This window comes from Psittacula echo (assembly GCF_963264785.1).
Source record: "Psittacula echo genome assembly, chromosome: 20".
NCBI lineage: Eukaryota > Metazoa > Chordata > Aves > Psittaciformes > Psittacidae > Psittacula > Psittacula echo.
Genome location: NC_137756.1, coordinates 1,379,431 through 1,402,727, shown reverse-complemented (window position 1 = coordinate 1,402,727; position 23,297 = coordinate 1,379,431). Strand labels below are relative to the sequence as shown.

General features: G+C 41.0%; 1 protein-coding gene across 1 annotated transcript in view; it reads left to right on the top strand.

The window, feature by feature from the left end:
- Positions 1 to 23,297, top strand: part of ZNF804A (zinc finger protein 804A) — a gene marked incomplete at its 3' end in the record, with an annotated part of 171,381 nt that overhangs the window by 125,220 nt on the left and 22,864 nt on the right. The window contains exon 2 of the mRNA XM_080632035.1: positions 8,531 to 8,674. Within this exon, the coding sequence (XP_080488161.1) occupies positions 8,531 to 8,674 (144 nt within the window). The remainder of the gene's footprint in view (positions 1 to 8,530; positions 8,675 to 23,297) is intronic.

Below are 23,297 nucleotides of genomic sequence, written 5' to 3'. Positions count from 1 at the left end.
TGTAAGTTGTCCCATAGATCAATATCATGTTCAAAATTAAATATATTTATTCAGATGGGGACTGGTTTTCTGTTTCCCTGGTGCCTAGCCAAGTTTACTGCTGATTTTTACTAGACCCAAAATTAACTTCACCAATGAGTTAGAGCTTGAAGATCTCTATGGCAACTTTTTAATGCAAATTAATAGCAACTGATCAGTTGGCAATCACTTAACCTGAGGTGAAGTAAATAAACAACTTGCCCTTGTCCTGTCCTTTCCTTTTATGGGGTCCTGACAGGTTGCATGAAAAAAGTGGTCATATCCCTTTTATGGCAGGCTGCCAGAGATAAACACTGATGTCTGTTCCAGCATTTGGTTTTCATGCCCAAGAGGGATTTTCACTCTATCTCTACAGCTACAAGTTCTGCAGGGTTAAAAGGCACTTCATTTACTTTAGTGTGTTGCTGGGAGGAAAAACTTGATTTTCCCAAAGAGTCTAATTATGTTAGACATCTACGTGTCAATGAAATTGCATTAAGTAGCTATGAAAATTTTGGATTTCTACATGTCTGTTATAAGGAAATTAAACAGCAAAAATCATCTCCAGGATGTTTTAGAATCAAAACTCTGATCTAATTGAAGTGTTTGATTGGACAACTTAACATAGAAGAGTAAAGGAGATTAATACCAGGCTCTTTTTTCCCTTGATTATCATCAAACACTGATGAACATTCAGTGAGGAAGCTATTATCTAGGGTCAAGTCTTCTTTCTGTGCCGCTGCAAAACCACCTTCAGCTTGTACATCAAAAGATTAGAGGTAGAGACGGAGTAAGTAAATTTTTCTCTGTTATGACCAGACCTGAGATTTTTCACAAGCAGTGATGAGAATTGCTCCTTCTTAATGCTAATACCCAATCAAAAATTTGTTGCCAGGACTGTCATCTTTTAAGTGCATGCACTGCCTTGAAGTAGGTTTTAAAGCGCTAGAATAAAGAGTTCTGCAGACCTATGCACAAGTTAGTTTTAATGGCAGAAACCCCAATCAAGTTAAAAGTAATTATACAGCATAAGTGCTTTAAATAACTTATTGAGACAGACAAATCTGATAACAAAAATTGCTGTCTCATCATAAACTTCCTTTCAAATTAATTCAATCTTAACATCACAGGATACAGTTCTGCATTGCTTTGCTCTCCATTGATTTCAGCTTTGTCCCTCCTCACACCTGTCTCACTCCATTTAGTGCAAGGGGGTGCAAAATTCAACTGTTTGCATCAGTAGATGTATTGTTAACAAATTTGGTGTTGAAAAAAAATGAGGATGGCATTAGGAAGTAGACAGCACTAATTGGAATAAATTTCTTTCTAATTTCACTATGTTATTTATCCTAATGCTATGGTGTTTATCTGAATGTGAAATACTGTCTGTGTGTTTATCAGGAAGCTGAGAAACCAGTTTTATAATAATTTGCATGTCTTCGATGGCATTTTCAAGTATGCACATAGCAGAATTCTGATGAGCTCTCTTGAATGTAATAAGTGGTTTTGGTTGGATCTGGTTGTCTGTGGGTAATCTTGAAGAGAAAATAAAGGAAGGGTGGGTGTTTTTCAGCCTCTAATGTTCAATTAACATAGGGGTCTTCAGGGTACCACTACTTCCTTGGCCTGTTCTCACCCAGTGCAGTGAAACGCTAGGGTCCTTGCTGAGGAGAAAGCTTCTTTCCCTGGAAGGAGGATGTCAGAAGGGATAAAGAAATGAAGGGTATGTTCACGGCCTTGTACATTTTAGGCTGCTACCACATCTCACAGCTAAAGCAGAAGTTTCAAATATAGTAATCAAAAAGATATGACAGTATTCTTGGTATTTATTTTCCCAGCCAGTCTCCTTGATATTAGACTGAAACTCGCTATACACTCTCTGGAAATGAATTTGTTAAGATCAATGAGTAGTTTGATCAGTGTATCTAACTGCCTTTTGCTTTGGTCTCACTGCCCTGATAAGGACAAGAACCTTATAAATAATTAGATTTGGTACTAGACTGCATTAGTATTATTAATGTGTTGTATTTTTTATTTATTCCTTCAAATGCTTCAGTGGATGATGCATAGACCACTTACATGAGAAAAAACGTGATATATGAAGATAGAAATCATAGAATCATAGAATAGTTAGGGTTGGAAAGGACCTTGAGATCATCTGGTTCCAACCCCACTGCCATGGGCAGGGACACCTCACACTAAACCATGCCACCCAAGGCCTCATCCAACCTGGCCCTGAACATGGATGGAGCATTCACAGCTTCCTTGGGCAACCTATTCCAGTGCCTCACCACCCTCACAGGAAAGAATTTCTTCCTTAGATCCAATCTAAACTTCCCCTGTTTTAAGTTTTAACCCGTTACCCCTTGTCCTGTCACTACAGTCCCTGATGAATAGTTCATCCCCAGCATCCTTGTAGGCCCCCCTCAGATCCTGGAAGGCTGCTATGAGGTCTCCACGCAGCCTTCTCTTCTCCAGGCAGAATAGCCCCAACTGTCCCAGCCTATCTTCATACGGGAGGTGCTCCAGTCCCCTGATCATCCTCATGGCCCTCCTCTGGACTTGTTCCAACAGTTCCATGTCCTTTTTATGCTGAGGACACCAGAACTGCACACAATGCTCCAAGTGAGGTCTCACGAGAGCAGAGTAGAGGGGCAGGATCACCTCCTTCGACCTGCTGGTCACGCTCCTCTTGATGCAGCCCAGGATACGGTTGCTTTCTGGGCTGCGAGCGCACACTGCAGCCGGCTCATGTTCATTTTCTCATCGACCAACACCCCCAAGTCCTTCTCTGCAGGGCTGCTCTGAATCTCTTCTCTGCCCAACCTGTAGCTGTGCCTGGGATTGCTCCAGGTGTAGGACCTTGCACTTGGCATGGTTAAACTTCATAAGGTTGGCATCAGCCCACCTCACAAGCGTGTCGAGGTCCCTCTGGATGGCATCCCTTCCCTCCGGCGTATCAACTGAGCCACACAGCTTGGTGTCATCGGCAAACTTGCTGAGGGCGCACTCAATCCCACTGTCCATGTCACTGACAAAGATGTTGAACAAGACCGGTCCCAACACCGATCCCTGAGGGACACCACTCGTTACCGGTCTCCAGCGGGGCATCGAGCCATTGATCATAACTCTTTGCGTGCAGCCATCCAGCCAGTTCTTTATCCACCGAGTGGTCCATCCATCAGACTGATGTCTCTCCAATTTAGAGACAAGGATGTCATGTGAGACAGTGTCGAATGCTTTTGCACAAGTCCAGGTAGATGACGTCAACTGCTCTGCCCCTGTCCATCAGTTCTGTAGCCCCATCATAGAAGGCCACCAAATTGATCAGGCAGGATTTCCCCTTAGTGAAGCCATGCTGGCTGTCACCAGCCACCTCCTTGTTTTTCATGTGCCTTAGCATGCCTTCCAGGAGAATCTGCTCCAGGAAGATAATAAAAAAAGTTATATATGCCAGGTAATACCAAGATGGATAACAGCAGAGGTGTTTGTAAATTATGCATTTTATTCAGTGAAATCTTCTTGCTTGGCCTGTCTTTATAATACCTGTAAATATACCAGAAATTAAGGAACCTATTGTAAATTATGTCCACAGGTATCACAGTTAATTGACTCTAGAGAAGTGATGGCTAATTCTTCCCTGGTTTGTTTGCTTTGGGGTTTATAATCTTTTTTTTTTTTTTTTGGTAACAGCATATTTTCAGGCAAATTCTTTTCTGTAAGTACAGTCAGTATGAAGTTTTGCAAAACAAGAGTTTTTTACAATGTTCAGAATACATTTTTGAGGGGGGTCAGGTGGGGTTTTGGTTTGTTGGGTTTTTTTTTTGTTTGGGTTTTTTTTGGGGGGTTATTGGAACAGAAAAAAATGCTTTAAATATTTTTTGTGAAACAAGGTTTCACTGGAAAAGCCATCAGGTCTAAGGGATCTAATCCAGAGGATCAGACCAGAACAGTCTAATCCTGTCTGGGATAAATTATCCTGAAGAAGGGATTTATTTGTGTAACACATTTTATTTTGCAATGACTGCAGGCCTGACCCTTTCAAGTCTACAGTAAATGCAGAATAGCTTACTGCTCACATTTATTGTCAAGTAAGAATATTCACACTGGCAATCACAATGGAGTAGATAATGTATTCTAATCTCATATTCCTACCTGTTTTTTTTCTAGCTGACCTTTCTGCAGACAGTAGAAGTATGAGCATAAAGTGCACTCCATGAAAATATCCACTAGATTGAGGCATTCAGACAACTCTCTCAAGTCATCTGTGCAAAGGGTTTAATGTTTCTGTTTCCTTCTTTCTTTTTCTCTCATATACTGGGAGGAGAAAGTCCAGTCTAGTTAGTGACACGTACCCCCTCTGCAGGAGAAGCCCACTCTAATTCCTGTTTATCAGGTGTTTGCAGTCGCATTTTCCCAGGCTTAAAGCTTTGGAGGATGGAGAAGATGGATTTAGAGAAATAAAGCCAATTGATAGATGTGATCACTTATTAGAGATCTTTCATATAAGTTATGGAGATTAGCTGTGGACTTTCAGATAATAAGCCTTTCAGGAAAAAAATAATGAAACTAAGTGACATTCAGTTCTGAGTTTCATTACCAAGCTGAATCGTAATTCAAAGTTCTTTTAAAACTTGCAGGATGGTTTGCAAATCTTTATGAAATTGAGACTAAGCCTGATCATACTTAACCAGTTTAAGTGAATTTTTTTGCTCCTACTTTACACCAGGAATATTTATCTCCAGTAAGTTTCTCGGTCATTTCTGTCTGCAGTCTATTGCCCAGTACTGTCAAGGTCCAGGGACTGTAATTTTTTTACTCTCAGTTTTTGCACAGTTATTCCTCATCAAAATTGATAAATCCTCCTTTTCCAAGGTGGTCCTCCCTGCAAAATTGTCCTGGGTTCAGCAGCAGCAGTCATTTTTTCTCCTTCTTAGTAGCTGGTGCAGCACTGTGTTTTTGACTTTCGGCCTGGAAACAGTGCTGATAACACCAATGTTTTTAGTTACTGCTCAAATGTTTAGCCTGACCAAGGACTTTTTGAGTCTCATGCTCTGTCAGGGAGGAGGTGAAGTTGGGAGGAAGCAGACACAGGACACCTGACCCAAACTAGCCAAAGAGGTATTCCATACCACAGTACGTCATGCCCAGGATGTAACTAGAGTTACCCGGAAGGGCTAGTTCGCTGCTGGGTGGGAGGCAAGTTATCAGTTGGTGGCTGGTGAGCAGTTGTATTCTCTTCCCCTGTTATTTCTCTTATCATTATTATTGGTAGCAGTAGTGATTTGTGTTATACCTTAGTTATTAAACTGTTCTTACCTCAGCCCGTGGGAGTTGCATTCTTTTGATTCTCCTCCCCATCCCTCCAGGAGCAGGGGGAAGAAAGAGTGGGGGGGAAGTAGACTTCGTGGTTCTAATTTACGGCCTGGGCTTAAACCACGACAAAAATTGATAGAAATAGCCTAGCAGGCAGGAAAACAACAGCTTGTGTTCTCCCATTTCAATTCCCTGTTCATCCTTGAAATCAGATTTTCCTCCTCTTCTGATGCCAACCAGCAACAGGACCTTATCTTCAATCCCAGCACAGCCCAGAAGATCCCACGGCTGCAGAGAATCTCTTGAAGACCCTCCTTTAAGGGTTTTATTAAAGGGGTTTTTTATGCGTACATGTGCAATACAAGAAGCTGAAGTTTTAGAATGGAGAAACAAAGATGTTGGGAGAGGTGATTCAGTATCTTTTCCCAAAAGATAAAAATTAGAATTTTTCCAGCTCATCTGGTGGTCTTAGTGGCTAACATGAAGAAACTGCCTTGGTTTGTTTTTCATGATTGATTGAAGTGCAATACAATGCAAAATTTTGTAAAAAATAAACACTTCTGCTACTATTTCTTTAGAAATTTTTGCTGTGGATATATTCTTGTCCAAGATCAATACTACACTGCCACAATTAAATGCTATTAAATGCTACACTGCCACAAGTAAATGCTATTGCTATTGCTCTTGCTTAGATCCCAAAGCCAAAACCTTAGCCATAAGGTTTGTTAGTGGCCATTGTGCCACTAAAGAAATATGAAGTTTCTGAAGTCAGGTGAAGTTTAGTAGTTGGAAAAAAACATCTCCGGCCAGCAAAATATTATGCAGCAGCAAAAGATACATGTGATAAAGGAGTTCTATAAAAATGTTGGTTTTGTTCTTTATTGTGATTTTAAATAGTTCCTATGTTAAGACTTAGTACAAAAAGGAATAAGGTACAAAATAGAGAATATTAATATATTATTGCATGGCACCATGGCATATTGTGTTATCATGTCTTCTTTTGGAGGCTGTGAAAAGAACAAGCAGAGGTGATGAGTGGTCTTGATATAAGGAATGCCTGAATAAACCAGAACTATATCATTCAGACAGAGATACCAAAGAGACAGTGTGATAGGGGGTGTATGATTGTGTATGAATGAGCCAGTCAAAGGGAATAAAAAATGGGTGTTAATGACCTTTTCTAGTATGCAGCAAATGAAACTAGCAGAACACAGCTGCAAAGCAAAGTCAAGTCACTTCCCTTAGTTCTAGAGAATAAAATCTTGTGCAGGTTCGAAAGGTTCATCTGGTCCAATACAACCATATGTTCCTAAGCTCAAATACTTTTGATTCTTGTTATTTAAAAGTCCTGGTTTTCCCCTTGCCCATGCATGACCAAACTACATTATTTATTATATTTCATCCTGCTTATTTGTGTCTAATTTAGATTATGCGACGATTAGCCTTTGAAACTGTGATGTAATAATGTAATATAAAAGGAACCTACTCCTAAAAACCCTATAGCTGAAGGATTTTAGTGGTAGAAATCCCAAGATAATGATAAGATTTTGTTACTTTGCAGTAAAGTTGTTCTTGGTGTTTCACTGTCTCTGCTCCATTAGAGTACATCGGCATGTCAAATATGTTTGTATTCAGGTTAGGTTCTGCTATATAATAAGTATATTGCTTCCAAAATTGTGCTTTATGTCAAGAGGAACACCAGTGAAGTTAAGTAACTTTATTCAAGGCATTATGCTCCATTAGTAAGTCTTGCAAAGTTTTGCTTGAGGATTAACCAGCAGCATGGTGTGAGATATTTTATACAAAGAAAAAATAATATTCACTCTTCTTGTCTTAGAATCCATTATGTTTGCTCTTGTCCTTCACAGAGGTCATATATAATATTTCAGAGTTCTGGTAATCCCCCAAAACCAGATTTGTTTTAAAAAAACAAAACCAGGTGGCATTGCTTTGTAGACTATGAAAATTACTTTTACAGTGTTTAAAGGAGTGTATCTCCTTAGGGTCTCTCTATGCTATTTGAAATAAATGCTTTGTGGATATAATTCTAATTGCATGACTATTATACCTCTTTTTCTTTTAACAGACATCATTCTGAAAACATTCTAATCTGATAGATTTGACTTTTCCATGTTAAACTCCCTAGAATATATTGGAAGTGTACTAGTCCTAAGCTCTGAAAACTTCTAGCAAATGCGGACTTTTTTTTCCCCAAATTATCTCAGTTTTGAGTGTTCTGATTATGAGATCATATTTTATCTTAATCTAACTGAACAAGGAAGAAGACAGAAACAAGGAGAATTTGGGGTCAGTTCCAAAGTGCTTGCAGCAATGAGATTTTGTGAAACAAGTCAAAGGGGTGTTATCTTCTTAAACAGTATTTCCTGCATTTAGGGTTTGAGGGTGTGATTCTGTCCTAGACAGACTCATCAAAAACAGGGGTCATTGCTCTAAAGTTATACATGTTCAATGTTTAACTGATATTAAACTAATTTGAGAGGACAGACCATTTCCACACTCTTTCAGGACAGGCCATGTTATCATCAGTGTATTTAGGTAATTAATAAATATTACTTTTATGTAATTAGCTCAAAACGATAAGCAAGGTTGTTTGTGATGCTTTTGCTAGTGTATGGTAAATGGAGTTGTATGTCCTTCTAATACTTGATAACAAATAACAAAGTGATGAAGATACGCATTACATCTCAGCTTTGAAAGTGTTCCTCAGGTTTTCATGTCTCCATGGGTTCAAGAAGGACCCAGGAGGGTTCCTTGAGTTCTGTTTTCTTTTTAGTAAATGCACTTTCTTGTAAAAGCCTAGTAACTAATTTATTGCAGTTTGTATCTCCATGCTTATTCTGCTTGGATGTATTACCTAGCAGGTCTTGAACAGAAATTACCTCAAAAATAGCCTCAGCGTGATAAATATTTGTATGCAGACAGAATCTGGGAAAATACTTCTAGCCTCTAACAGAGCCCATATGGGGAGCTAGCAACTGTATAGCAAATTGGAGTGTGCAAATCTTCAACCTCCCGGCAGATACAGTAAATACATGCAGTGTAACACAGCAAATATGTGAAGGCTTTTAGTTACAGAGGTGTGTAAATGTTGACAAATATGATTAACTGCAGAGCACAAAATCCATTTGCAGCATCAAAGGCAAAACTAAAATTCCTTTTTCCTACCCCCTTCCAGGATTATGCTGAAAAGAAAAACACGATAGCAAAAGCTCTGGAAGATCTTAAAGCCAACTTCTACTGTGAACTTTGTGACAAGCAGTACTATAAACACCAGGAGTTCGACAATCACATTAACTCTTATGATCACGCTCACAAACAGGTAAGAGGAATCTGCTCACTACTTCAACTTGGTTTCAGGTAGAACTATGAAGTAACATGGCTTGGAAATTACAGTTGAGTTGTGCCCAAATTTCAGGCTCTGGGAAGCAAAACACACTGTTTTCTTAGAAACGAATCTCAATGTGAAGGTTTTACAGTCAAAAATTCTAAGATGGAAAGAAAGATAAATGTAAACAGTTAAATTGCTAAAATGAGCAGGGAATGATGAAAAATATGATTATAAATGTGCAATTTCATTGTCATCAGCTCAATTTTGCATATACATAAATACTGTGTTACACTTAAGAGATGACTTACTGGGAAGTGTTCGTTGCAACAGATGTGGATAGGGAATCTGACATACTCTAGTACTTTTTCTTTCAGTGCAGATATATTTCTGAAATGGTCTATGATTTTACGTAAATGCATTGCATATAAAAAACCTGTGGTATGAAAAGTTTCTGCATCAACTCACAGTAAGAAGCGTTAGCTTTAAAATGTTGGTATTTACAGTTTTACCACCACTTTCATCACCACACAACCTCCAAGTTGTGTTTTCTGCTTTGGTAGCATGAAAGCAGTGCTCCCATGTATAATATAGATAATTCAGAGGAAAAGACAATGCGTCTTGACTCCAAGGTAGATACACGATAATGTAAAGATACATGATAAGCGTACAGGATATTTCCACTTAGTCCACTTAGCCGGTAATTATGCTGTGTCTTGAAATCCTGGGTCTGGATTGATTGCTTTTCATTCTAATTGAATCTCCCCTTGTCCTGTAATTCTGCTCAGAGTGAACATAGGTGAGTTGCTCCATGTGGTTTATATCTGTATTACCTAAGCAAATAATCTGCTTTCCTTCCCTTCACTGCTCCTCCCTGAAACACTTCCGTCTCAGTTACTGATAGTTTTATTTAGCCCAGAATTGACACTTGTTAGCATGAGTGTTACATTTAGTTTTGAGAACTATGGAGATGGGACCTTAGCAGCAATAGCAGTCTCTTGAGAAACTGGAGGGAAAGATATGTTAGATAAGAAATTAGCAAGTAGCTTCACTGCATCCTGTAGATATTTATTATGAAATGCACGTATTTTTAGTTGAAGTACAGCTGGAACTGATGCTTCAAGTGCTATGTTCACACAGCAGCACTTCATTGCTGGAAGGCAAGAAAAAAGTGATGGGCAGAGTCTTCCGCACTTGAATTCCCTTAGGATTGTAATTTATTATTTTTTAACTGCTCTGAAGCACTTTAAATAATGAGAACCTGAACGCTGCCGTGTTCATTCCTCTGTTCAATACTGATGAAAAATTGATTTTGAAACTGAGGTCAGGTGTGAGACTGAACAGGGACTTGTTTCCAGTGGTTCGTATAGTTATTCTAGTTTTCTGAGGCCTTTAGACAGGAGATGGTGAGCGAGGCACCAAGTCCTACCTCTCCATCTTCTGTGTAGGGGACTGTGTGTCTGTGTTTGCGTGAGGCTTTGTGTTTAGTGAAAAAGCCATCCTCTTCCTCCCTGTACCTCCACAACTTGAATCTCCCTGGTAGGAAATCAGGCAAAAGTTTCTAGTTTTCCAGTAGAAAAAACTGAATGGATGATTGTTTGCGCAAACTAATAATTTTCAGTAATGTTACTGACGAATGAAACTATTGATTCCTCAGATTAAAACGTGAAGTTTTAACTTTTCTGGAGTGGATTTTTGGTTCTGGGGTTTTTTTGTGTGTGTTTGTTTGTTTCTACTGATATTATAAAGAAAAAATATTCCTCTTCACATACTTTGGTGAAAAGGGGAGTAGGCGCCATATGCGGCACTGCAGGTTCGCTCAGAATTGCTTAATTTTTCAGGGAACTTCATGTCATGTGTTTTTTTGGTTTTTTTAGTAATCTGATTTTACTGAGTGAGATAGAGCTATTTACAGGTGCTACTGTTAAATGCTCTTCCTACCTCAGTGGCAGAAGTTTTCCAGCAGTTCATGGAATCACAGACTGGTTTGGGTTGGAAGGGACCTTAAAGCTCATCCAGTTCCAACCCCCTGCCATGGGCAGGGACACCTCCCACTAGACCCAGTTGCTCAAAGCCTCCTCCAACCTGGCCTCCAAACTGCCAGGGATGGGACAGCCATAGCTTCTCTGGGCAACCTCTGCCAGCGCCTCAGCACCCTCATAATGAAGAACTTCTTCCTAATGTCTAATTTAAATCTACCCTCTTCTAGCTTGAAGCCATTCCCCCTTTTCCTGTCACTACATGTTCTGGAAGCAGAGCATTGCAATAGGCTTTGTGCTCCTTTGAAATAAAAAAAAAAAGAAAACTAAAACATTTTAAACACTTTAACATCTTTGTTGCATTAGGCTATAGATCAGCTAGACAGTTATCTGGAAGAAATCAGTCATTCTTTAACAGCATCAATCTCACAAAGTTAATTTAAGCGTTATTATGGCTGCAGGGTTCAACCCAATCAAGAGGATATCTTTCCTATAGTTTTCAGAAATTCCAAATGCAGTTCCATTGCTGTCCTGAAAGTAATCAAGTAGAATATAAATTAAGTCACTTACTTACGCTTAATTTAATGAATAATATGAAAAGCATTTTGTTACTCCATGTTTTTGAGCTGTCATTGATCATAGGGGAAAAATAAAAAAAAAGGTATTTACAGTGAAGTTTTATATTTTCTTAAAATGAAGGAGAAAATAATATGTTGCTAGTAATATATTTAACTAACCTCTCAAGGTGAATAATTTTTTATGACGTTAACATCATTTAATTTGCTAAAAAGAATTAAGCGGTGCATATGAGTGATTAGTACTCCCTGCCTGATGCTGCAAAAATCATCTTACAGTTTCCTATTTCCTACCAGAAAAAAGTTTCAGAGCAATTTTTTTTTTCCTTAGGAGCAATGCTGTAATTATATCTTATGCCCTACAGCTTGTATATGCTGGTTTATATGTGAGAATTTGTTCTTCACTGGAAAGAACTGTGCAACCTTTTCAGTACAAGCCCCAGTACAGCTCATGGTAATTATTGCAGTCTTTGCTGATCAGTGCAAAACCCGTCCTTCATTCATTTCAGAAAAATCTTGTTCTTTTTTTAGTGGTGGCTCTACCCTGTTGGTGAAACAGCATTGCCATCTGCGTTGCCTGTTGTGAAGAGGTGCCACGAGACATACCAACTATATAAAAGTGGTAGCGGGTTTCCCTCCAGAGATTCTATTTTTCTTCCAGGCTTTTCAAGCTGCATGCAGTAGGAACCTGGGACCTCTACAGAGCCAGGGGTGAACTTATGGTATGTCTAAGGAGAGGTAGTATGCCTTGAGCAGAGGACAATGGTTTCTTAACACAGACTAACACTACTGTAGAAACAATAATTTTAACTGCAGCTCAGTAGCAGCTTGTACAGAAACGTCTACAGGTTCCTAAAGCTCTCTAGGAACATTCAGCAGTCTCAAATATGAACTTGTGGTTTTCTGATTTTTTTCCACATTCAGCTAATGAATACTTGGAACCATTTATCTGCAAAGCCCCTTCTGTTTGTGGTTGGCTTCTGGGGTTTGAACTGTGGTGGTTCTAGCTGGACAGCTTTTGTTTGTATTTTGGATTCAGCTGAGCCTTTTCCTTCACTACAAGGATGCCTTGCACTGTTATTCCATTAATGCCCCCTAGCTCCTCACTGTGCTTTCAGTTGTGCTTGTTTCATAGAATCATAGAATCATAGAATAGTCAGGGTTGGAAAGGACCTTGAGATCATCCAGTTCCAACCCCCCTGCCATGGGCAGGGACACCCCACACTAAACCATGTCACCCAAGGCCTCATCCAGCCTGGCCTTGAACACTGCCAGGGATGGAGCATTCACAACCTCCCTGGGCAAACATCCTTGTGACAAACCTGAATTATTCTGTAAAGGACCTTTCAGTTCTTCCCAAAGTCCCCATATGTGATAGAAGAACTGCTTCAGCGTGAAATGATTGCAGGTGTTGATGTCTTTTGGTTGAATGATTTCTTTTATTTTTTTTTTTTTTTAAGCTATTCCACCTGCAGAAGATAGTATAAATACAGGCAGTCTAGTGATAATGTCTCCCTCTTCCAGGCATCCTTGTTCCTTGAATTGTCTGTTCCAACATCATTGTGGATATTTTCTTAAATTAGAACCTACAAATTCTAATTTTCTTAAATTAGAACCACGGTATACTGTAATATAAAAAATAACTAATATTGATTCAGGTTCATTCATGATTAGTGCTGCTGCTTTTAAATGCCAGACTTCTCTCATATGACTTACTGCTGTTGTCTTGATACACAGTCTTGATATACCTAATGATACCAAGAGAGAACACAGAAAGCTAGCTCTGCACCTGTGCCCTACCTTCCCTTTTCCAGTACTGAAATTCAAGATCATTAAAGGGACATATTAAATTAAAACCTCCACCTTCTTTAATTCTGATTTTTATTAGTTTATTTTTAACCAACTTTTTTGTGTATTTTTACATAGCTGTTAAGTGCTTGCTTTCACTGCCAGCTGTATGTTCACATCTGGTACTGGATCTCATTGCATTGCATGATTTATAACTAAAGAGAAATATATTTGCCTACAAATTGCTTTTAATTAGTGCTAGTGTCCTGGGTTCAGCAGCAGCAGTCACTTTTTCTCCTTCTTAGTAGCTGGTGCAGCGCTGTGTTTTTGACTTTCGGTCTGGGGACAGTACTGATAAAACCAATGTTTTCAGTTGCTGGTCAGAATGTTTACTCTGACCAAGGACTTTGTGAGTCTCATGCTCTGCCAGGGAGGAGGGGAAGCCGGGAGGAAGCAGAGACAGGACACCTGACCCAAACTAGCCAAAGAGGTATTCCATACCACAGCACATCATGCTCAGGATGTAACTGGGAGTTACCCAGAAGGGCACTCTCTGCTTGGTCGGGCTTGTTTTTGGCGGGTGGTATCATATTCTCTTCCCTTGTTATTTCCTTTATCATTATTATTATTGGCGGTAGCAGTAGTGATTTGTGTTATACCTTAGTTACTGGACTGTTCTTATCTCAGCCTGTGGGAGTTACACTCTTTCAATTCTCCTCCCCATCCCTCCAGAAGGCGGGGGGGAGAGCGTAGAAACTGCATGGCTGACTTGCCAGCTGGTTTAAACCACGACAGCTAGGGAAAAAAACAAGAGACTCACAGCAATAGCATGGAAGAGAAGGGTGTGAAAGACTGATCTGAAATCAGACTCCACTGTCCATTGTCTCAAAGATTGGTATGAGAAGCTGAGATGGAATTCCACCAATCCATTGTCTCAGAGATGGGTAAGAGGAATTAAGACTCCAATATCTGTTGCCTGGGAGAAGGGTGTGAGGAGCTGAACTGGGACTCTACCATCCATTGCCTGAAGGATGAGTGGGAAACAGCTGAGCTAAGACTTTTATCCATTACCTCGAGGACTGGTGTGAGGAATTGCTGCCCAATATCCCAAGAATTGCTGCAGACACATGCAGTTGAAGAGCTGGCTGCAAGACCAGGGAAACTGGTCCACCAGGAATGTGTATTACGTGACATGAAGAACAGAGGTACTCCCCCCAACTCATTATAAAACGGGGAAAAGGTAATCTTGAAGGGAGCCATTGCCATGAGGATGACCTCAGGCGGACACCTCTGTGAGGACACTCTCCACCAATGACTACTACAGACCCTGAGGGACACCCTCCATGAGACATTGCCCCAAGGGCATCTCCATCAGGACACCTCCAGGGGTACCTTCAAGGGGATAACTCCAGAAGAACACCTCCACGAGGACAACTCCAGAAAAACACCTCCACGAGGACAAACCTCTGATATGGACTCTTGGGGGACACTTGCTCCGATACCGGCTACGAACCCTGAAAGACTCCCACCACTGAGGATGACGCATCCCCGGAACACCGTTGGGTCCATAGTGGTGACCGTCTCTCTCATTCTGCACCCTGAATCCTTGCTAAAATAATTTCCCTTTTTTATAATAATTATCTTTCTGTAATAAACCAACTAACCGATTACAGTACTTGACCTTGTTTACGTCTTTATTTCACTTTTGGGATCATGAACAAAACAGGGTCTGGCACTAGGGTTTTCTCCAATCGGACACTGACAAAGGGTTACAGCAGTACCAGAGGTTAGAGATCATTATCACAGACTCCCTTAAGGATCAGGTCTTCTCAACTCTGTGCATCTTCCTCCCTTAAAGTGACTGCTCTCCCTCTCCTGGCTGCAAGAAAAGCCACTTGTCCCCTTGGTCAAATGGGGCTTTGGTGGAGGCACACTGGTTGCAGTGAGCATTGCAAGAGCAGGACACTTGTTTAAGGACACTTGAGGTTATTCTAATCATAGAATAGTTTGGGTTGGAAAGGACCCTAAGATCATCCAGTTCCAACCCCCTGCCATGGGCAGGGACACCACACACTAAACCATGTCACCCAAGACTCTGTCCAAACCGGCCTTAAAAACTGTCAGGGATGGAGTATTCACAACTTCCTTGGACAACCTGTTTCAGTGCCTCATCACTCTCACAGTAAAGATCTTATTCCTTATATCCAACCTTATCAGTAGTCTTTGCATCATGGACAAAAGATGTGGTATGAAACATTGCTGTCACTAGGTATAATAAAAAATGAGAGGCTATGTTGATTTGAAAATGAGCTCACAAATAGGACAAATGAGGAAAAAACTAAGTGAATGAAGCATTGAGATGATGCTTATCATATTCATCCTTCATTGTGTTCACTCTCTTGCTAAGCAAACATTGAACTAACATGAATGGTTTTCCTTCTGTTTCATGAGACAGAGGCTGCTACCACCTCTCCTTCTGTCACTTCTCAAGACTCATTTCTTGCTTAATGAATCTTTCTTGTTTTCCTTTGTTTTGATGCTAAGTACAACACATTGTTGATGTGGGTTGGTTTATTTTCTTCCCTGATTTCTGCCTGTAGTTACAAGATCTGAAACAGGGGAAGTTTAGATTGGATATAAGGAAGAAATTCTTTACTGTGAGGGTGGTGAGGCACTGGAATGGGTTGCCCAGGGAGGTTGTGAATGCTCCATCCTTGGTGGTGTTCAAGGCCAGGTTGGATGAGGCCTTGGGTGACATGGTTTAGTGTGGGGTGTCCCTGCCCATGGCAGGGGGGTTGGAACTGGATGATCTTAAGGTCCTTTCCAACCCTAACTATTCTATGATTCTATGATTTCTAAGAAATACCCCAATTGGTATATTTTCCTAGCATCAGTGTATTATGTAAGGTTGGTTAAAAGTTACATATTGTATAATGATACATATATTAAAAGTACCATCCAAGATAAATTACTATAGTCTACCTCTTAGGGTTATATGCTCCTCACCTGTCTCACATGTGCTTTGCCTACAGAGGCTAAATCCTCTTCATTAAGCACTTGGTGTTTGCTTTGCACAGTTGGAAGCTGTACTTGGAGTTACTCCTTAGTGACACTGCCAACATCTTTAAATGGCCAAACCCAATATAACTGAGCTCAGCTCAGATCTCAAAGAGAAAAGAAGGCTTCTGAGGGGAAGGCAAAATCAGTGGGGAATTAACAGCTAAAAACCACCCACTCTACAGCGAGTATTTGCAAGGAGATTTTTGTGTTCAGATGCTTAGAAGTAGGTCAGGCCTGAAACAGATGTCCATCCACCCCATGCCAGGATTCCTGCAAGGCATATGCTATAACCAAGACTATTTTAGGATCCTTTTTCTTTCTTTCTTAAATAAAAAAAAAACAGAGTGAGAAGGAGAGGCTGTCCAAGCAAAGCTGTCGTAACAGATGAGCAGTAAGATTTGCAATGGTGAGAGCTGGGCAGCCTTAAGATGGTGAGCCTTATGACGATGAGGTGGGGGATATTTTACTTAAATAATGGTAGATAAAATGTTAAATGAAAGGGATTAGAATTCCTTATCACAGGAGTTGGAGTAAAATCAGCTCTTCCATTCCATCTGGGAAGCTGCTCACTGAAGACTGGAGCAGCAACCATCCTTGACTATTGTTTTCCTCTTCAATTCACACACCCGTTCCTGCAGAGCTGAGATAGGTTTTCCATCCCACTTTCTCGTGTCTTCTCTGTGATCCTGCAGATAAAACCACAGGTTGGCCTGTGGCGTCTACCTCCTGTATCTTCTCTCTTGAGCAATAGAGCGCCTTCTGTTTGTGGCTGAGACAGAAGTCAATGCAGGTGGAACTGGATAGATCGGATAGATCGTCTCTCAATTGTTTGAACTCCTGGGTCAGGAGTTTTTCCATAGCTGAAATGATGGAAGGGGTGAGATTGTCTTTGAAATCTCAGAGTTGACAATTCATCCACTGTTGGTGGTGCTACCTCACTCCAGGTCATTGATAACAATGAGTTGTCATATGATAATGGTGCACTCCATGTCAGTTTCTGCCACATGGGTTGTGTACATTCAACTTGATCTGGCTCTACGGATGCATTACCAGCATCCAACCTACAATAGATGATCTCTAGAATGGCTGATTCCCTCAGGGACTGGATGCTTTTCTCTATCACTGTCCACTTGCCTGAGCGACACATATCATCACCCTTGTAGGGAAACCTTTCCTTCACAGCTGCCAGGAGCCACCTCCAAAGGCTGAGGGCTCATTTCTCTTTTGCAATCTCTTTGTCAATTCCTCCTTCCGTAGCAAGTGATCTCAGCTGCTTGGCTTCCCTACTGTCTAATTCATGACTGTCAGCCTCATTGTCCCAGCATCAAAGCAACCATGCGACGATGTGCTCCCCTGGAAGACAGCTGAAATCTTTTTTCATATTCTGCAGCTTGGTCGAGGTCTGGGATCATGAAGTTACCTCTTTGCCTTCCTCTGATTCCTATAGTAATAATTCTCATTCAGATGGCGTCCCCTCTAGTACACTCATTGGGTCTTCATCTTTCTTCACTGCACAGGTTGTTCTTTGTGGCTGTTTGCTTTTCCCCTTGCTTATAGGGGCAACTGATACTGGCACGGATTGGTCCTTTGGTTTATCTGCAGTGTCTGTCACTGGGTTTGGAGTGCCTGCAGTGTCTGTTGTCAGGGTTGGTGTGATTGGGGGTTGAGTAGCTGTGTTGTCTGTTGCTGTCAGGGTTTAAGTAGCTGCTGTGCTTGTCACTGGGGTTGGTGTAGCTGCTGTACTTGGAGTTGGAGTAGCTGCTTTGTCTGTTGGTTTGCCATCAGATCCACGGACATCTTTTTCTTGCTCCTTACAGAACAGGGCTCTATAGGTGCAGGCCAAGCCTCAGCACACTGCAGTGACTTGTCCCTCTATGGTATTGCCAGGACGACAGCACACCTAGTCTAAGTGTTCTAATTTTTCTGGATTCCACATTTGTTCAGGAGTGAAATTCCAAAGCACCGGAGTCGCCCACTGGCTTAAGTGCTTGCCCATATGATCCCAAACACCCTGCCACTCATGACTGTCCCGCCTTGGGGAAGATCTTTTTGTAGTATTCTTAAATAGTTGTTTAACCATATACAACACCTGAGCCATACCCTGCTTAACTTCTGAGATTGGACAAGATCGAGCGTTCTCAGGGTGGTCACGCCATACGCAAAACATTGAGAGCATATGCAGCAACAATCTTGTTCCCAGCAAAAAGAGCAGGATGCTTTCAAGAATATTGAAAGGATATTCAAGATCTTTAACTTTTCCAGAATTGACTCCTACTTTAAATGACCTAGTGGGGGAGCGGTGTGCAGGAATATGTCCTCCATATGTTGAAACCCCAAGGGAAGGAAAAAGATGTGTAATTGTTAAAAATTCCCTTCACATGCCTCCCATAGTATAGAGGTGATAACCACACTGAGAATACATACCTGCTCAGTTCCATGATCAAGGAGTCTACTGTATTACAAGTCATTACTATGAAGTACAGTGAAACAAGAACCTTAGCCTAGGCCCCAAAGCCGATAAACTTTAAAACAGCACATACTGACTGCAAGTAAGGTATGACATGCTGACACTCTGAGATTAAGCACAACAACTCCAAGAGCAAATAAATTAACATTATAATGAGTGACTATTAATCAGAAAAAATACATGCTTATGACAAATATGATTAGACACACTCTGGTCAGATCTGTCATTATCTCAACCCTTCGTGCCCCACGTTGGGTGCCATAAAGAACTGTCGTGGTTTAAGCCCAGCCGGTAACTCAGAACCACACATCTGCTCACTCCACCCTCTTCTTCCCCCCAGCTCCCAGAGGGATGGGGAGGAGAAATGAAAGAATGTAAATCACACAGGTTGAAATAACAACAGTTCAGTAACTAAGGTATAATGCAAACCTGCTACTGCTACCACCAATAATAATAATGATACGGGAAATAACAAGAGGAGAGAATACAGTTGCTCCCCACCTGCTGACTGATACCCAGCCCTACCCGAGCAGCAATCTGAGCCTTCTGGGTAACTCCCCCCAGTGTCTATACTGGACATGACGTGCTGTGATATGGAATACCCCTTTGGCTACTTTGGGTCAGGTGTCCTGTCTCTGCTTCCTCTCAGCTTCCCGTGCACCTCCTCACTGGCTGAGCATGAGACTGAAAGGTCCTTTATCAGAGTAAGCATTACTTAGCAACAACTCAAAGCATCAGTGTGTTATCAGCACTGTTCTCAGGCTGAAGTTGAAAACACAGCACTGCACCAGCTACTAAGGAGAAAAACGACTGCTACAGCTGAACCCAGCACACAGCTAGTCTTCACAAATAATTCTGCAGGTAGCAGATTTTCTTTTCAAGCACTGTTTGGATGTCTTGCTTTGGCTCTGCATACCTGCGTGGCTATGGACAAAGGGAATCTAGAATAGCTAACAACTCATCTCACTGCCTCAATTAACAGGAATATCAATGAGGCTAAATGAATGTACTTTTTGTTAAGCAATAGTGAAGAGGAAAGTTCGTGTATTAGAAAGTGCTGGGTTTGGAAACTTTTTCTTCTCTCAGCATAAGAAAAGTGTAAAATTCCAGGTTAATGTCCCCATTTAATTTAGCTTCACTGGTTAGTCATCGTACAACGGAGATTCACCATGACAAAGGGGTTTCTGTCCCTTCTTATATGGGTGTGCATGGGGAAGACAGACATCTTTGCAAATCCCTCAAGTTGCCATCTGAATTGGAGATGTTTGATCTGTCATTTATTGTTAGGTAGGCAGATGAGAATAACAGGGTTCAAGTAGTCTGCATATTGAAACATGGAATCACTGGTTTGGGTTGGAAAAGACCTTAAAGCTCATCCAGTTCCAACCCTCTGCCATGGGCAGGAACACCTTCCACTAGACCAGGCTGCTCAAAGCCCTGTCCAAGGCAAAGCCAACCCAATTTTTTGTTCTATATATTTATTTATTTTAGTGGAAGAAAAGAAAAGAAGAAGCCCATTTCCAAGCTTGTTTAGCTGCTGGAGTGAGCCTCACACAAGCAAGTTAATGGCTCTGCATGCTATGCAAGATCTGGATTTAATGGGGAGTCAGAGTGAAGAAAACAAGGTCAGGCAGTGAGGTCAGGGAGGGAGCAATACCTGCCTGCCCTGGCAGTCACTGAGAGGAGAGCTCCACTTCTCACGGGAAGCAGCTGTCGATAGACAGGAGGCTGCTGGGCTCTCTGCAATGGCAGATGCCCTGATTAGGGGCTCATAATAAGAATCTAAAATACTAGTCATTTCTTGGGGCACAGAGGATTTCTGCCAAGTAAACAGCTTAGAAGTCTGCTAAGGAGAACATTTTCTTGTGCATTTGTAACTGCTGTCATTGATAATAAAATTGATTGAAATATATAATAATGATAGTGTGTTGTCTACTGTGACAGAAGCTGTAAGAGGTTGTGACTTTTAGTACACTTTCACAGGTGCTTTACAGAGGAACTGACGCTTACATTTGTTAACTTGTAATTGTCCAGAATAAATCCTGCTTTTTCCCCTCCCAGTAGATTGAAGCCTAGTGTATGTTAATTGTGCTGGCTCTTCTGACCTGACACCTTCACAGCTCTTGTTATCTTTTAAAAGTTAGTCCGTTATGAAAGCTATACTTCTACTGGTTATTCTCCCATAATGCACTTGCAATTCCTCTCTTCTGTGGTTTTGAACTCTGACACAAAGTTGACTCTTAGCGTTGGCCCCTGACAGAAGCAGTCTCCAATGACTAGTGGTGGGTCAGTGCTTCCTGGTTCAAAGAGAACACACACAATCAAATCTACTATTTCAGACTGCAGTGCACGCCTGGGGCTCCTGCTTTGCTAAGGCTCAGGTATTTGCTCTTCATTAAAGAAATCGGGTTATACAGTAAAGTGATTTATTAGGTATACCACGGTGCTCTCATCACACTTCACACTGTGGAGGACTAGAGCATCTAGCAATTTCTAAAAGAAAACCACTAATTAGCATTTGTGTGCTACAGGACATGATGGTACTTCAACAGGTACTTCAACACTTTTTCCTTTGAGTTGAGATTGGAGTGATATAATTATGTTGCAGGAGTTGCTGCCTTCGAGGTACAAAACTGAGATCCTGACCACTATGATAATTGAATTTCCCAGAGTGCTTTCTTAGGAGTGAGGGTGGTAACTCAAGTCGGGCACTGGCCAAAATCCAGGCAGATAGTTAGATTCTGTTACATTAATGCCCTCCTGAAGCTTCAGCTGATGATCATAGCTTCTTCTCTTCCCATCCTCACTGTTCAGTGTAATTGGTGTGCACTGCCAAACAGCTGCCAATGTCTAAGAGTGGGTGTATTTCATTAATGAACAAAGTGGTGCAGGTGTGGTCCTCAACTCCAGGACCTGCGAAAGGAAAAAAAGCAGTTGTTACAATGCAGAATTCGTTGCTGTAAGAAAGATACGTTTTGAGTAAGGAAAAATACTACTGTCTGTATTTGAGTACATGAGTCATAGAATGATAGAATGGCTTGCGTTGGAAGAGACCTTAAAGCTCATCCAGTTCCAAACCCCCTGCCACAGACAGGGACACCTTCCACTAGATTAGGTTGCTCCAAGCCCCATCCAACCTGTCCTTGAACACTGCCAGGGATGGGGCAGCCACAGCTTCTCTGGGCACCCTGTGCCAGCGCCTCAGCACCCTCACAGGGAAGAACTTCTTTCTAAGATCTCATCTCAGTCTCCCCTCTGTCAATTTAGAGTCACCAGAAATCACTGGTTTCTGTATATGTGTCAGCGTATATATGTCAGCGTATGAATGGTACAATGACACCAGCACTAATCAGATCACATTGAAGAAAATGCAAGTTAAAGGCAGTGCTTTTCCTTCCAGTGTGCATTAGCAAAATATTATTTGGGAGGGTTTGATGTGAATTTTTGGTGTAATTTGGTGAGAGTTTTGGTGTGGATTTTTTTTTTTTTTTTTTCCTGAAGTCTACTCTGATGTGCTCTAGCATCTAAGTTTGTCACCCGCTGACCTGGAGGATGGTGAAGTTACAATAGTGTGGGAAGCACAGTAACTGAGAGAGGCCAATAAATTGTTTAGTTTCAGGCCATTGACTCTGAAGTATAATAAACTCTGTTAAGAGGGTGTAATTAACAGTTTCACTACAAGAGTGAAAGGCAAAACTATTAATACCAGTATGAATTAGTTTCATTTTCATTCCATTTGGGCTGAGTCTGAAAACCCAAGCTGCCGACTTTGTCTCTCCAAAGAGCAGGGACTAGAAAGACCAGGTTTTCCCATTAACTTTAGGAGAAGATGGAAGGCATTTCAATTATAAACCAAATTCAGGGGGCCATTACAAAAGACTAGAAATAATTGAGGAGATGTACAAAAGGAAGTATCAACAAATTTAAATGTGAGTGAGCATTAAAAGTAACATGACTTAGTCTTTCCTAAATTGTATATCCCATTGGAAATTTAGTTGCAGGTGGTGGATAGTTAAGGTCTTCTGTAACATGTCAATGGCTGGAGAATTCCTCCAGAGTGGAAATGGGAGAGGCAATGGTTTCCCTGGCACTGAGCAGGAATCCAAATACAGACTGAAGATATGCTGCATGCAGAATGCCAACTGGAGTCTTGAGGGTCAGTAGAAATTTCAAATTGAATGATTTATTGTTAGTGTTACTGCCCCAGGCAGAAGTGCAAGTTCATAGCATCAGTGTGTCATGTAATCTTTGTAAGCACACGAGATTTGTTCTATAATGTCTGTTAAAAGAGGAGAGCAAGTTGGAGCTGTACTAATATCTCTGCTTGTAAGGGTGTGAGACCGCTAAACACTCGATCTGGTTTCAGTTGTGAGAACTGGGGACTTTCACTGCTTAAATGTGCATGCATTTGATGAATAGACCCACTTTGTGCTTGTGTCAGGTGCAGCTGTGTACACACTGTGTTTCAGGAAAGGCTCTGAATTTCGGCTGTGAAGCCAAGGATACAAATTTAGGTTTTCAGTTATTTTGTGCTTACAATTCACCATCTTTGAACCATTGAATGAAAGCTTGAGCTTTTAACACTATAAAATTTTAAAGTGTACAATTTTAAGTACAAAGGGTATTTAAAATAATGCAAAATGACTTAAGCATTCCTTATATTTTGTTTTTTATTGTCAATTTCTCAGAGGAATTGTTAGTACGCATTTTGGAAGGCTATCAGTAAAAAAGATGGTTTTCTTTCACAA